The sequence below is a fragment of the Asterias amurensis genome, chromosome 12 (genome assembly GCF_032118995.1).
Source record: "Asterias amurensis chromosome 12, ASM3211899v1".
Lineage (NCBI taxonomy): Eukaryota > Metazoa > Echinodermata > Asteroidea > Forcipulatida > Asteriidae > Asterias > Asterias amurensis.
In genome coordinates, this window is record NC_092659.1 from 13,400,383 (window position 1) to 13,416,113 (window position 15,731).

The window sequence follows — 15,731 nt, forward strand, 5'->3', positions numbered from 1 at the left end:
GGAATGATGATAACGAGAATTTACCACGTCCTGTTGTTCTTGTATTTGGCAGAGATCATAGCGTCTGATGAATCTTACGCGCTGCTGGAGGATTTGTTTGAAAAGAAGAAATACAACAAGTATGTTCGTCCCGTCTTGAATGAATCTACGCCAGTACTTATCAGGATGGAGCTATACCTGAGTCAGATTAATGATGTGGTAAGATAACTATTGCTTTTTTCATTTCATAACTCAGTTGCAGTTGTATGAACTTTGTTTGTGGGTGTTTGACTTGCACATTGTGCCATAAGACGTCCGTAAGCCATTTTGAGCTTGCACATTTACTACGGCACTGTTAGACACTTGTCTCCGTATTATACACCCAAATCAAACAGGGGCAATGCTAGATCCACCATATATAAACAAAAAACTAACGATAATGATAGCGAGGTCGCTTTGGTGCATTTTACAATAGTGCCATGACCATTGGGTCAAACATTAAAGCTCAATTTTAACATTCCATCAATCACTTTATTTCCACATCAATGCAAAAGTACAAACACACACATGAATTATAACAGGTTTTTAAGTGCATGAGCGAACAGTGCACATGCTTAGAACAAAAGTTCAGCAAAGATTTAACAAAATGCAAAGTTTGTGAAATGCAACCCCCCGCCCCCTATTCCGATGGACTCCCCCAAGGCAACAGTGTCATGCAGCCGCACAGAATAAACCGATTATGACACACACACACCCACACAGATTTGTCTTAACTTGCGTATCGATCTTCACTTTTATATTATAGTTATCTGGTAAAACATTTCCAGGAAAATTATTGTCTGGAACTATAAAAGGTACAATGACATTGACATTTGTTATTGATCATCGTAAACAAAAAACAAAAACACTTTTACGTGTTGAAAACAAAATTCTTATAACAATTATTCCCTCAAAGCTGCTCTCCTTTTAGACTGGTCCCCCGAAGGATAAGGACCGGTGTTTGCTTTATACGTATAAACATGTAGGCCTACATCGGTTTTTAAGTGCGAATCTCCAGAACCACGTGAAATGATGCGAGGTCAAAGGTGAATATGTACGCTGGCTCAACAGCAGATTTCTGGGGTAATTCACGAGCCTCGAAGTGTGACGTCAGATGTTCAGGCTATCCTCCCCTCAACGCCCGCCACCCTATTTTCGAAATTGCCGTCGCCTTCGCCGGTCCCGTTATTACAACCTCAAAATGATCAATAACAGTGAGATAAAAAGTCTCGATTTCAACAGAAAATGAGAAGTTAATGCATTTATGCCTCCTGGTAGAGTGCATTTATGATGCAGAGGAGTTAGGATATTCCTCAATCGATATTAAACTTGTTATTCGTTTCTTAGCCACCTGGATTATAGACATGGTTTGTTTGAGTTTCTTCGAGTGGGAGCAACTTCTCAGAAAGCCGCAAAACAAACACACTCGAATCAGCAAATCAAAATAGATTGCCTTTAGCTTTTTAGTTGGATGTTTTGTCACTTTTTAAGTTTGACAGTGGTGTGTTCATGATTTCGTGAATAAATGAAAAACAAGTTTTAAAATTATTTATTTTTACATATAGGCCTACATAAAAAATAATTTTGAAAATGTGATATTTTCTACGCATTATTGGGTATCTTGCAACCAAGGGATTATATCGTGAAGTTGTACTTTTTGAAAAGATCCCGAGTTGAATAAAACATATTGACGAGAGCAGGATTTGAAGCTGCCACCCCCTGAATGACGTGCCGGTGCTCTACCGACTGAGCTATCTTTATTCTTAAAGCTGGCGGCTTCCATTGGGTCGGTCTTTCTTGTGACTTTACTTTTGGAAAAGGTTAGGGCTCAATGCTGCACTAAAAATCAAAATTTAAAAAAAAAATGTCAACGAATAGTAAGTATCGTCATAGGCCTTTATAAAGTATTTATCATTTGATTATGGTTGTTAAAAACAAGCCAAGGATAGAAGCAAAATGGGGCTGAAAAATTTTGCTATGATTTTAGTTTTGAGAAGTCCATCTAAAAAACTTGATCCATTACGAAAGTGCACTGATGTAATTTTGGTTTGCTTTTCGCTCTGGGTTTTTAACCATTTGTCTCTGTTTTCTAATTTGGGAGTGAAAAAGACCCAACGTAGTGATGAGGGGTTGTCATATTGATCTCAGGGGCCACTTTGTGCTCCCAGAAGATTTAATAAGCGGATGGGGGATCGATCGATAGATATGGAGGGAGCGAGGACTGTGCATTAAAATACGAGTCCCCCCACGGCGTGCATGACTTCTGGGCTTAATTTATACATTTTCACACATCATCAATTCTGGGGGAAGGAATTATGATCTGAGCGGAGCGGGCGAGAGGAAGTGACCGGGGTCTGAACGTTGATTTGCCCGGCACAGGATGCGTCTTAATTGACTTTAATCTTCGGGGCGGATAAGCTTTAGCTCAAATCACAAGAGAAAAAATATGATAAAACATGATTAAAATCTTTATACGTTTTATCATCGTAAATTATTACGAGTAAACGCTGAATTATGTCTATATATGAATCAACGTAGGATATTTCAATTACAGGTGCAGTTCACTAGATTTACCTCTCATAATATTATACACGAGCAGTTCTTATTAAGTAAAAGGGGTAGTGTCAGTTGCGGCACAGGTTGAGGAAGTTATCTGTTGTTAGGCGATGGGACTGAAAGACTCCGCCCATTTGTTTTGCTTCTACGTAAAAAGAAATTCTGACTCGCTGCCACTACGATTACTGATGATTACACCAAGGCCAATGCCGACCAAGCGGGCCGGTTTTCTACTTCGAAATGGTTGCCGACGGTATAGTGTTTTTACTACGACATAGATGCTGCCACGCTGCTTGTACCATAATCGCGTTCCCACAACGACTTTGCCCCGCTTATTGGGTGCGTTCGTTTAGCTTCCCCGGGTCGACCCCGGTGTGCGGCGTTTTTTTTCCAGGACGAACGTGTGCAGATAATTACCCACGTTTGTCCTGGAAAAAACCCCGTCACACACCGGGGTCGACCCAGGGAAGCTAAACGAACGCACCCATTATTGGCCACTACCCGGCTACGCTTATTTGTTCAAAATATGCAACAAATAAGCGCGGGGAGAGAATGCAATCTTTTTCATACGGAGTGCGTTTATATTTATATTTATATTTATTCATTTTCGGGAATAAAAAGTACAATAAAGCACATTAATTAGGTTAAAAACATTGGAAAATACATCAGAGAGGAATTTATATACACCAGATTAAAAACATTGAAAAATACAGCAAAGAGCAATTAAAATACAGTAAAGAAAAAGAAACAGCTGGAGCCCGAAGGATTGCCTGAAAGAAACACAGTTCCTGTCGAGAGGCTCTCCTCTCCAGCTGATCCTAAAAAGAAAAAAAGAAAAAAATAGAGTTATACAAAATATAAAAATATATAAAGTATTGTATATAGCAGCAAAAAAGCAAAGACGCATAAAAAATAGACAAGCAAGGGCATACAAGCAAGGTAAAGACATGAAAAAAACGAAAAAACACACAAAACTTACAAGTAAAATAAAAGCACATTATGGATTACATACAATGGCTAAAAAGATTATGGGTGGTTTTGTGTAAAGAACACCACGTTTATTTTTAAAGACACCTCACTGGGAAAGTTCCTGGGCACAAATTCTGAACATCAGTAGGAAGTGTATCCCAAAATCTTTAGAGTACTTTAGAGAGTTCGTTCGAGCAAGTCTGTGTTTAAAAACCAGTTTATCAATTTTACGACACATTGGAGTCTTCCGACTCCAAAATGTGCCCAACTGTTCCTCGCTGTTGGTGACGTCAGATGAACTGGGCCTATAGATGCCTTTGCTTTCCTTTTAATTGCATTCCTCTTACACTATGCCTGCCATTTTTGATTTGAGATAAGGGTTTTGGACTTGACCCTCCACTTCACCTAAATGCCTTGTCAGACAGGGAAACTTTCATGCACTTGGTGCAACCATGGACGAACTGCACCGAATGCAAAAGGAACACTTCTGCAGCACAAGAGTTACTCACGCTATCCACAAGAAAATTACAAGAAAACCTGAAATTGAGCTTGTCTGGAACTGCTTGTCTTTGCAAATTGCATTTCGTTTAATAGCAAGGAATGACAAAAAACGGCAACGGTTGTAATTGTAGAAAAATGCATCAGTGTACTTCGCAAAGAACACATAATGAATAAATGTATAATACTTATTACAGCAGGGGTAAAACACAAACATAGGACTACGATGGACATTTCGAAGTACATTAATTGAAAAGGATTTAATTGCAAACAATGGAAAGATAGGCCCTATAATTAAAATAACTTTTATTATTAAAGGATCACAATAAGGATTATAGTGTCGAAATAGATTTCGTTATAGGAAGAAGGTTTTAGTTTTTAGGTGTTTGTGTAATTAGTCTTTGCTTACCCCCCCCCCCCCCAAGAAGATTAGAACTCTTGCACCCAGCTCTCTTCACCCCTTCCCCAAAATGTCGTTGTCCCCGCTTGTCCTCTCTCCAATAATGTCAATGCCTGGTTGCCGGTTGCCCTACAAATAGATACCCTAGATGGAGTGAGACTGTTCAATTGATCCAGTTACACAATTCGTGACACAGTTCGTGATGCAATCTGTATGAGAGAAATCGTTATGCTACACAAATCATACAGAGTGGGGCAGTGGATGAGCCATGATTAAAAGTATAGACATTTTCTACATTATTCTGGTCGAGTCTGTCTACAAAACCTCCCGGAGATTTGACCCGGTTCCAGGTCCAAGCGAGATTTACCCTTTTTGGATCAATGTGACCAGGAAATCTGTGTCCAAATGACCCCAAAATGAGTCAACCCATATCTTTATGGTCAAACTAAAGCGATAATCTTAGTAGACAATCCAAGTTTAAACAATTTTCTGGTTCAGCCTGTACCCAAAAGGGTGGCAGGCCTCACGGGAGCCGGAACAAGGGTCAATTCTGATCATGGAGTGTAATAATATATGTGCATGTTTCATTAAGTTTTGTAATTTGACAGCACGTAAGGATTCACTTCACTTTTGGCAGCGAGAGGCCGTTCGTACTTTGGCCAATCATTGCTGACAAAACGCGCGGCTTTGGGACGCAAAACAAGTATTTCAGACCGCACCAGCAGCTGATTTCAAGAAACGCTAGGATTAATCCTATTCGAGTTAGGACGAGTAACCCGTCCTAACTTAGGATGGGTTCAATTTGTCCTACGTACTTGGATACGGAACTGAACCCGTCCTAAGTCCTAAGATGATTCCTAAGTTAGGAAGAGTTTGGTGAAATCGAAGGCTGGGCCCATAGCGCTGCTTAACGGCAAGCAAATTTTCGTCATTACTGTAGCAGAAAAAATATGCTTAAACATAAGCGTATCTCCCGGGTTGTTAAGGTGAATGTGTTGTTACGTCATTCATTTGCATACAGTGGGAGATTGATATTGCTAGGCCCAAGTTCATAGCGTTGCTAAACGGTAACCCAAATGTTCGTGCTTACTGTAGCAAAAAAAGTGCTCAGCGTAAGCGTATTTCCCGGGTTGGCCAGAAAAAATAGGCAGCCGCCTTGCGCGTTCACCATCCATAATGTAATGTGTTCATCATTTGCATACAGTATTAAGTACGGAAGATAAGCGTACATTTTCGTGTGCTTATAGTAAGCTGCGCTATGGAAAGTGTAAATTTCGCAGTAAGCACAAAATCGGCCGCCAAGCAGCTCTATGAAATTGGGCCCTGATGATGAGCGGAAAAGATGGAAAAGTGACTTTTCACGTCGCCTATCTACAACGCATGACGAGATGAAGTTATTAATTGTCTGTTTCGTGATGGACCATGATATCTTGTATCTGGTGGTTCATACACGCATCGATAGGCGTGGCTCACAGTAATTAGGGCACCTGATGTGAACATGATTAAAGAGCCGACGACCAATTCTAGTGTTCTTGTAAACCAGTTTTGTATTAGTTATGTCTAGTGTGATGATGCTTATTAATAAAGCAATTCAAAGAAATTGAAATCCATCTTTTAATAAAAACGCGTTTTCTCTTTGGGGGGCATATGGTTTAAATTGTTAACTCAAATCATATATCGTCATCGGGAAACTAAATGTATGTGATTTGTACCATTATCTCGGTCTGATGTATTATTTTGTGATTATCAAATCAAAATATCATTCATTTGACAATTCTGCCTTTAACATTGTAACTATACCCGTGTGTGAATTAAAACTGGACCAATACTGTACGACTTTTGTTATTGGATAGAGTAGAGTCCGTGTATTTTTCGGTAAGAAGAGTTGGGATTAAGTTTAGGCCTACAATCTCTTTCCCACCGTAGGTCTGTAGCCAGCCCGACAAAACAGTCTAACTCGGAAAATGACATTTTGAGACAACAACATTGCAGATAGAAGGTTGTTTTGCTATAAAAATGGGACAAAGTTTAAAAAGAGGATGAGATAGGACATGTTGTATTCACATTTATACGTATTTATACTTGCCTTTGAAAATCGCCCCCCAATTTATACATCTTATAATTATAAGAAACCAAAATTTCCAAAAAAACAAAAGTTTGCTTTATGCTTTGTCATGGAAGATCCGCGCTTCTGACTTTTCTGAATACAGATAATTTCATGGTAAATGTGCCACCAGTGTGTCCGACCTGGTTCCTCCACCGGGGTGTTTGAGCTTAGAACCAGGCTTTCTGCTTCTTCTCAGCCATACACCTTTGCTTTGCTGAGATGCAGAACAACTGTACCTGGTTCTGACATATGTTGTCCACGTAGACTGCATCCTGTTGGATCTCCTTGCCTGGTGCATGTTTTCCTCTATCCCACAGTCTAGACTACTCTAACAGGAATATCAATTATTCATACCTACAGCTCCCCGTTTATATTTACATGTTTTCTTCTTGTATAGCCGCTTACGAAGAGTGACGTTTAGCCTTGTTAAGGATGAACTTGCATCTTTCCATGTGTCTATATCGCTAGCCTTTGTCACTCCACTGCAGCAGAAAGGCATCTTAATCACCATTCTACCTTGATCTTTATTGTGCTTGTCGCATCCATGTGACGCTTCCAAATTCTCTGATGTCATCCATTCAACGCCTACTTGGTCTGCCTCTTCGGTTTGTGTTCTTGGGGTCCATTCTGATTTACAATGTGTTCATCTATTGTCCTGACGCCTGTCAAGGTGGCCCGCATGCTTACCTCAATTTCTTTGTTTCATATTTACTGTATATGATGTCCCTGGCATTTGTTTTCTTTCGTAAGTCCTCATTACGAACTTGCATAAATAATACGTATTAAAAATATACAAACAAGTAGAATGAGCATTGTATTTATCTGCTTGATTTGGCAATGTAGAAATTGAGAATCGTTTTCCAAACACAATTTTGTTTAAGCCCGAATGAAATGAGTCACTGAGTGTGAGGCTTGGATAACGGGCAAACTTATTCACCCAACCGTCACTTCAAATCAAGCAAAACAAGCGAGACATTATTACCGAAAAGAGCGGCGATTTAGAGGTCATCAGCGGTGGAAGCAAAGCCGACATTAGAACATCAAAGAATGAGTTATTCATGTTCAAAATAAGTAAATTACCAAATAAAATCAAGAGTTAATGTTAAACACATGTGCTTGCTTGCAGCACCGATAAAATATGTATGTTAGGGTGTTCGGGGACAAAAAGAAGTTGTCTTCTAGAATGATAAATTGCTTAAAAGTTCCATGCTCAGCAAAGTTGACCATGCAGGATATCGTTTACAAATGGGACATGCCATAGTACTTTGGCTGGTAATCGTTTTCTTGTATCGGCATCGGTTGTGCTTAAGCTACTTTTGTGGTTTTAAGCAGCTCTATAAAAGTGAGCACTGATTGTTTGGGGTTTTAATCTGATATTTCTTCAACATCACGCTTTCTAGAAGACACTTTTGAGGGTTCCTTGACCAAAAAGAGACAACAATAAATGGTTACAATCACTGTTAAACATTTTGTTTGATAACTTCAAGGCTAACGGGCAGTTTGGTACAAACAAGCATCTCAAAATACAGGGCAATATAAATACTAAATTAATATATTTCATTTTTAATAACAATGATTATTACACAAAAGATATACTTCAGTGGGGAAAAACATATTCTACCATTTCTTAATGTGTTTAAATATGTTTGTTGTTGTTCACAGGACGAGAAGTACCAGACAATCACCACAATGATCTGGCTTACACAGGTAAGTATCTGCTATATTAAAGGAACACGTTGCCTTGGATCGGTCGAGTTGGTCTTTGAAAAGCGTTTGTAACCGTTTTTTATAAAATGCATATGGGTAGAAAGATGTTGTAAAAGTAGAATACAATGATCCACACAAACATGCCTCGAAATTGCGTGGTTTTCCTTTTACCTCGTTGACTAACACGTCGGCCATTTATGGGGGTCAAAATTTTGACTCCCATAAATGGCCGACGGTGTTAGTTCGCACAGTAGAAGGAAAACCACGCCATTTCGAGGCAAACTTGTGTGGATCATTGTATTCTACTTTTAAAACATCTTTCCAACCATATGCATCATATAAAAAACGGTTACAAACGCTTTTGTTTTGACCAACTCGTCCGATCCAAGGCAACGTGTTCCTTTAATGTACAGGCATCGTTATGAACATCATATCCCTTTGTTTCTTTTAAAGACAGTGGACACTGTTGGTAATTGTCAAAGACTAGTCTTCACAGTTGGTGGATGTCAACATATGCATAAAATAACAAACCTGTGGAAATTTGAGCTCAATCGGTCATCGAAGTTGCGAGATAACAATAAAAGAAAAAAATACCCTTGTCACACGAAGTTGTGTGCTTTCTGATGCTTGATTTCGAGACCTCAAATTCTAAACTTGAGGTCTCGAAATCAAATTCGTGGAAAATTACCTCTTTCTCGAAAACTACGTCACTTCAGAGGGAGCTGTTTCTCACAATGTTTTATACCATCCATCTCTCCCCATTACTCGTAATCAAGAAAGGTTTTATGATGATAAATATTTTGAGTAATTACCAAAAGTGTCGACTACCTTTAATGTTCCGTATCTCGACCATTATAAATATTAATTGTTAATCTCAGTTTTTATTTTCTGGACGGCGGTGGAAGTTTGGAATGAAAACACTTTTTAATTCCCGCTATCTTATCAAATTGCGACACACCAACCTCATTATCAACGCAACATGAAAGTATTTTTCAAACACGCTCTTAGTTTAATTTTCAAGGAGCGCTCGTCCGTTAAAACAGCTGATGAACTGATTTTCAAGCAGCGTGATAAACGAAGCACTGGCCCAAATAGATCCCAACCCGCTTAAGATCTTCGGCTGACGACGTGTTCATAATTTGAATGAAAGTTGGCCTATACCGCTAAACACAACACGGTGTACAACGGAATAACACCAACTAAACAGCGTTTAAGAATACGAACATCTGTAAAAAATATATATATATATATAAAATATATATATTAAAAACATATATTATATAAATGGATATGTATTTGTTTGTACTTGTTTTATGCCTCTGAAGAAGGTCCGGATTGGATCGAAAGCTAAGGCCATCTACCCTACTCATTATATATTATAAAATATATATATTAAAAAAATAAAAAACAAAATTCGTAACGTAGAAGTATTAATAAATGTAGTTGTACAATCAAAATAACTTGTGAAAATTTCATTTCAAAAGGTGTCGTGTTTTTTTAGATATCGCCGCAGCTCTTGAGCGAATTACGTGCACGCAGGAAGGATAATCCAATATGGGTGCGTTCGTTTAGCTTCCCTGGGTCGACCCTGGCGTGTGACGTTTTTTCTTTCCAGGGCGAACGTGTGCAGATAATTACCCACGTTCGTCCTGGAAAAAGAAAACGCCACACACCGGGGTCGACCCAGGGAAGCTAAACGAACGCACCCTATGTATGATTCACAGTCTGGGGAAGCGTTACAGTTAACGTTTCTTATATTCAAACTGTGGGATCATGATAACCGCTAGTACTTCGAAGTGAAATGTTTCTCAAACTGCATCTTACTACCCAAGACATGCTGTATACATCTATAAGTTTGTGTTGCCATTAGCATTGCCAGACTCATCACTAAACGATACAGACCCTTTATATGATACTCGAGAATTCATTAGACAAGTAATTTGATTCTTCGCCCTAACGTGGAGGTTAGCCGAGCAGTTAAGTGCACCGAATTCAAACTCTGGTGTTTCTGATCAGCAGAGTGTGGGTTCGAATCCCCAGCCGTGACACTAATGTGTCCTTAAGCAAGACTGCTTCGTCCTTTAGATGTGGGACGTTAAGCCGTTGGTCCCATGTGTTGTGAAACGCATATAAAATAACCCACGGTGCACTTTTCGAAAAGAGAAGGGGTTCGCCCCGGTGTTCCTGGCTGTGACTGCTGTATGCGCCGTAGCACCTTGTAAACCCTTATAAGGTGCTAACTAGGTGGGTCTTAGAATTCATCATTGCAATAACCTATCTTTCTGAGAGTTTGTATATATACTCAGCGCCCTGAGTACCTTGTTTAGTAGATACGTGCGCTATATAAGACTTCGATATTATTATTATTATTATTATTATTAGGTTTAAAGTGAAGGAATACGTTTGTTGCACAAAATTTATTTGCAATAAATACTAACATGGTTAGTGAGGCAGCAGCTTCCGATTGTAAAAAGCATGTTTAGAGTCATTTTACATACGAGTAATGTGGTTATTGAACTAGATATAAGTTGTTATGAACAACAAGATGAATCTGAGAAGCGTTTCTGCAGATACATTTCTCAGATTGCGTATTACAATTGCGGGTTATTCCTCCCCGCTTGGACTATGACACCGCTCCGGATTGTCGGCGATATCTCAAAAGCCCCAACACCTTTTGAAATTAAATTCTCACATGTTACTTTTATTATACCTAATGGATTAAAACACTCGAAAGATGAGTATTTTCAGTAATAATGATTGTGTGTGCACTCGTTTATCTCACCTTGGCACATTTTCGTTGAGCTGCGTTAAGTGCCAAAAATGAACTAAAAGCACGAAACAATGTTGCTACAAAAATAACCAACCAATAGCTACCAACAAGTTATTGCTAAGCAAATTTGCTCAGCAATATTATCCCTTAGTAGCTCTACGTGCAATGAGCCCTGGACATTAGTGTAGAGGTTACCTTCGGTTCCCCGAAGTTCGTTTGTCTTTACATTCATTCTTAAATTTCGAAACGTTCCCCTTAATTTCCAAGCCCACTAGGAGTTAACTCACACTTCTGCTAATTGTTGTTAAGATGTATAGTTACATTTTAACAGCATTCATGATTCAGTGATTACAATATGTTTTTTTGTGTGATTACCAATTGTTCGCAGTTCCTTTAAACTAATTTACCTTATCTCGCGACCTCGTCTCTTACGGCTGGCTGCGCCTACAAAGGGACCTTAACTGATCATGGTTGACAGCGGCCTCTGTAATTTTGTCCGATCACTTCTTGGGGGCTCTAGGGAGGCAAGACGTTATGCTTCTGCAGCCTTGGAGTAAAATGTCAAGTTCTTATAAGAAACCTGTTGAGTTAAACTACCGTAGATTTGCTGCCATTTCCCTTTTAGTCTCTCTTTCATTCACCTCAGCTCAATGTTTCATCATGATCTGTTTTATAGATGATGGTCCACAAACCAGGCGGATTTTGTTAATTCCAAAAGTTCACAATTAATTTCTCTCAAATTACTAACAATTTAAGTGTTAAAAAATAACTGCAGTAAACTTGAGGGTACAACCATGATTGTAGAAAATCCCTGGGGGAGTGTTGGACTGAAAAGTGAGTCGGAGTGGTCTCGATATTTCGATGAGTATGATTAACTAAAGACGAGCAGCAGTGCACGGCATTGTTCTGGGGTTGTGGTTTGTTAAAACAAAGATCCAATTCAATTCAATGCAATTCAATTTTATAAACAAAATCCGGATCGACTGTGTCCACGCAGGAAGAATAATTAATACACAATCTAAGAGGCGTTACTGTCAGTAACGCCTCTCTCACTCAAAATGTGGGTGAAAAACAAAAACTGAAATATTTTTCCATAACCACATCACTCCCAATTGAAATGATTTCCGAAATGCTTTCTACTAACAAAAAGTGCTGTAAGTTTTGATTGCCTTATTAAAGCCATTATACACTTTCGGCACAGAAAAAAAAATAAAAGTTCACAGATTTACAAATAACTTACAGGGTTTACAGAAGGTAATGATGAAAGACATTTTTTGAAATATTATTCCATGAAATGCTTTACTTTTCGAGAAAACATTAAAACAACTATCAATTCTCGTTGTCGAGAATTACGGATTTATTTTAAACACATGTCATGACACGGCGAAACGTGCGGAAACAAGGGTGGGTTTTCCCGTTATTTTCTCCCGACTCCGATTGAGCCTAAATTTTCACAGGTTTGTTATTTTTTATATCAGTTGTGATACACGAAGTGTGGGCCTTTGGACAATGCTGTTTACCGAAAGTGTCCAATGGCTTTAATCCTAAGAGTAATTGTCAAAGAACATTCCATTATTAGCGTTCTCACCCTCGTTGTGTGCATTCTTTTGTACAATGCTTCTTTTGAATGTATTGTTTGGGCAACCAATTATTTCACTTATAACCACTTATTTGCAATTCATGAGATAACAACCTCCAGGTTAGCCTTTTCTCAAGGCCTCCATGGCCTGGCGGACAGCTTCAGAGCCCTTCCAATCGCTTGGGATCTCGGCTCTATAGCGAATCTGTCCAAGCCACGAAGGCATTGACAAAAGGCTACCTATTAGGTGCGATATCTGCTTATCTTAAGGGGGTTATTTTCTGAATATGTTTTGAAGCGCTGGACGGATGAGTATTTGAAGTGGAATCCTGCAAAATACCACAATCTTTCAGAGATTCGTCTGCCGTCACATTTGATATGGCTGCCCGACACAGTGCTTTATAACACGTAAGTATAATGGTACATTTATTATGGGTTACTTGACCCCTGGCACTGACGGCACTGGAAAATGCCTGCCACTTTAAAACTTAAGTAAATATTGTAGATGCTGCTTAAGCAGAAAGAAATGCTTAAAGGCACCTGGAAATAGGATTTTTTTCTTTTAAACAGAAGAGTATATGTTTATTAACAATAAAACAATTTTTCTGAGTGATTGTTTGTCACGATTTATATGTAAACAAAATTAATTAAGTGACTGGGGGGTTGACTCCGCCTACCCCTTTTGTGACGTAGGAAAAGGAAGACTTTGCCTCGATCAAACATAGACCCCCCTCGATGCGTAGATAAACACACGTGCAAAAGTACATGTAATTCTAAGACGTGACTGAGTTTGTACGCTGCGAAAAAGGTTTTTTTTCTGCCATTTTTCCGGCAATGCCGACCAGGTGTATTGCTGCTGGATGCAGCAAAACAACAAAAGATGGGGTCAGTCTTCATCTGTTTCCTGCAGATCCCAAGTATAGGCGGTTATGGGCTGCGAAAGTCAGATTAACTAGAGCAAAGTGGTCCGGTCCGACGTCTTTTTCAGCGCTGCAGCGAACACTTAGAGCCGTCGTGCTTCGAATCCTGGATACACAACTCATTTGACATGACGAGAAGAGCCATTCTTAAACACGACGCCGTCCAAACAATTTTTCTAGCTAGTGGGAAGTCGAAGAAGGTATCTGAAAGACGTGACGAACTCAGGAGCATTTGCTAAACGTGAACAAATTCGGGTAAGTTTGAACTTTGAGGGTATGTTTTTAGCTTTTGCCAAGTGACACGATTTTTTGTTGGTACCGCATGCGATTCACCGTGCGTGCAGGTCCTATGTGACCGTCTGCCCATTATACAGCAGCCATAGTGCGTGCGTGCAGTCTGCTCCGTGGCCGTATTTCTATAATAGTACGTAGGCAGACCCACATCTTACAACCCATTTGGTCACTAAAAAGTCGCATAGTTAAATAAAAATAGCAGCAATAGCTTTTGTAAAAACCACTAGGCGTTCAACATGTTCAAGTTTCAATGTACGTATGTGTGTAAAATCGTGTCTAAATTTGTTTTGATGTGCCATGTTTCCAGACGTAATGTACGGGGGCCCGACTACAAATTTTCTCTCCAAATATCGCGCCTCGAAATACGTCACGAACAGCGCCCTCTCGGGTCGGGGCCTACTCGTAAATTTGTAAATACAATCAAAACTAAGATTTTTAAACCTTAGTTAATTTTTTATTCACATTCCTCTCATAAATACACATGTTTTAGTGACAAAAGCTTTATTTAAAAAAAATACCACTTCCAGGTGACTTTAACACCTTATTTGCTGAGCAACCATGAGTCATGATGCATTATGTTGTATGGTGTGGTGGCGAACTAACTTTATTTTGGTAAATATATTTTGATAAGCCCTCGAGAACACGTTTTTGAAAGGGGTGCCGGTTCTATAGGAGTCCAAAGCCGGTACGGTGTCAGGGGGTCTGGGGCACCGGATTGTTTCCTAAGTGCACTGTCGTGCAATCAGAGCCACGTTGTTGCACCTAAAGGTCCCCTTTGGGGAAAGGTTTTACTTTAGTGTGCTAAGCTTGGTCGCCTTAACTCCAAAAACACCTAATTACATAATAATAATACACTGGGAGCTGACATCTAAAATGACCAGCCCAATGGCGTCAGGTGACTTGAGTCAATAGCTCGTTTTTCTATGTTAACATTTGAGAAAGCGTGGTTTTTCGTATCAATGACCCAAAATGTATTCATGGGAAATACCTTTACTGGTTTCCAATAACTGTTGGCTGTTCGCGTGAACATTACCTTGTTTGAATTATTTAATGGGACACTTTTGAACGCTAGGTGGCAGCAGATGTCCAGGTAAATTTCCACTTGGTTACGTGGGTCTGAGCATGCGCATATTACCAAGACAAATGGATTCGCTCGGACTAACCAGCTAGGATTGGGTTATCAGCTTGCACAGATTCTTGTTCAGGAAGTTCTTGTTTATGCGTGCATGCAGTGCATAGAAAAATAGCACAGTGTCAGTGTGATGCATGATGGGACTGCGCACTAACCAATGAGCGTGCTAGATATGTTTGCCCATCCCAGCGCATTTGGTTAAAGCAAGACGGTTGGGGGGGGGGGGGTGAGCGAAGACAAATGGATTGATTACGGTACGTCTGCTGCCACCTAGCGTCCCAAGGTCTCCCGTTGATTGGATGAATTATGTTTTTTTCTAGCCGGGAAACGTCAAATGACCAACTGATGCAACTCAAGACAACCACGATTATAAAACACGACGGTTCTGTTGACTGGAGCGCTCCAATAACTCTCATTAGTCAGTGCAGTGTCAATGTGAACTTCTACCCATTCGACGGCCAGACTTGTTTTTTGAAGTTCGGGTCGTGGCAGCATGATGCTAGGTATATCGACTACCCCGGGTTTTACACAGACGCCGCCATGTACCAGCATAATGGTGAATGGGATACATTCCGTAAGTTTCATTTCCTGAGAATTATTACGTTTACGTTGATAACTTGGCAGGATCCTAAGTGAGGACGTGAAGCCAAGGGTACTTGATTTTTGGTGGAGTGCAGATTGGACACAAAGGTGCAATCAAACAATCAAAACTAAGGGAAATGAAGGTACTTAAGACGAGACAACTGGAATTGGTGCTAGACATAGTGCGAGTAAAATTGCT

The 15,731-nt window shown here is 39.7% G+C and overlaps 1 protein-coding gene across 2 annotated transcripts in view; it reads left to right on the forward strand.

Annotated features, from left to right (window-relative positions):
* The window catches only part of LOC139944746 (neuronal acetylcholine receptor subunit alpha-10-like), a 32,628-nt gene that overhangs the window by 9,508 nt on the left and 7,389 nt on the right, over positions 1-15,731 (forward strand). For both annotated transcript variants that reach the window (XM_071941814.1, XM_071941813.1), the window contains exons 2-5: positions 53-198; positions 8,211-8,255; positions 12,903-13,012; positions 15,271-15,524. In XM_071941814.1, coding sequence (XP_071797915.1) covers positions 166-198; positions 8,211-8,255; positions 12,903-13,012; positions 15,271-15,524 — 442 coding nt within the window. In that variant the 5' untranslated portion in view covers positions 53-165. The remainder of the gene's footprint in view (positions 1-52; positions 199-8,210; positions 8,256-12,902; positions 13,013-15,270; positions 15,525-15,731) is intronic.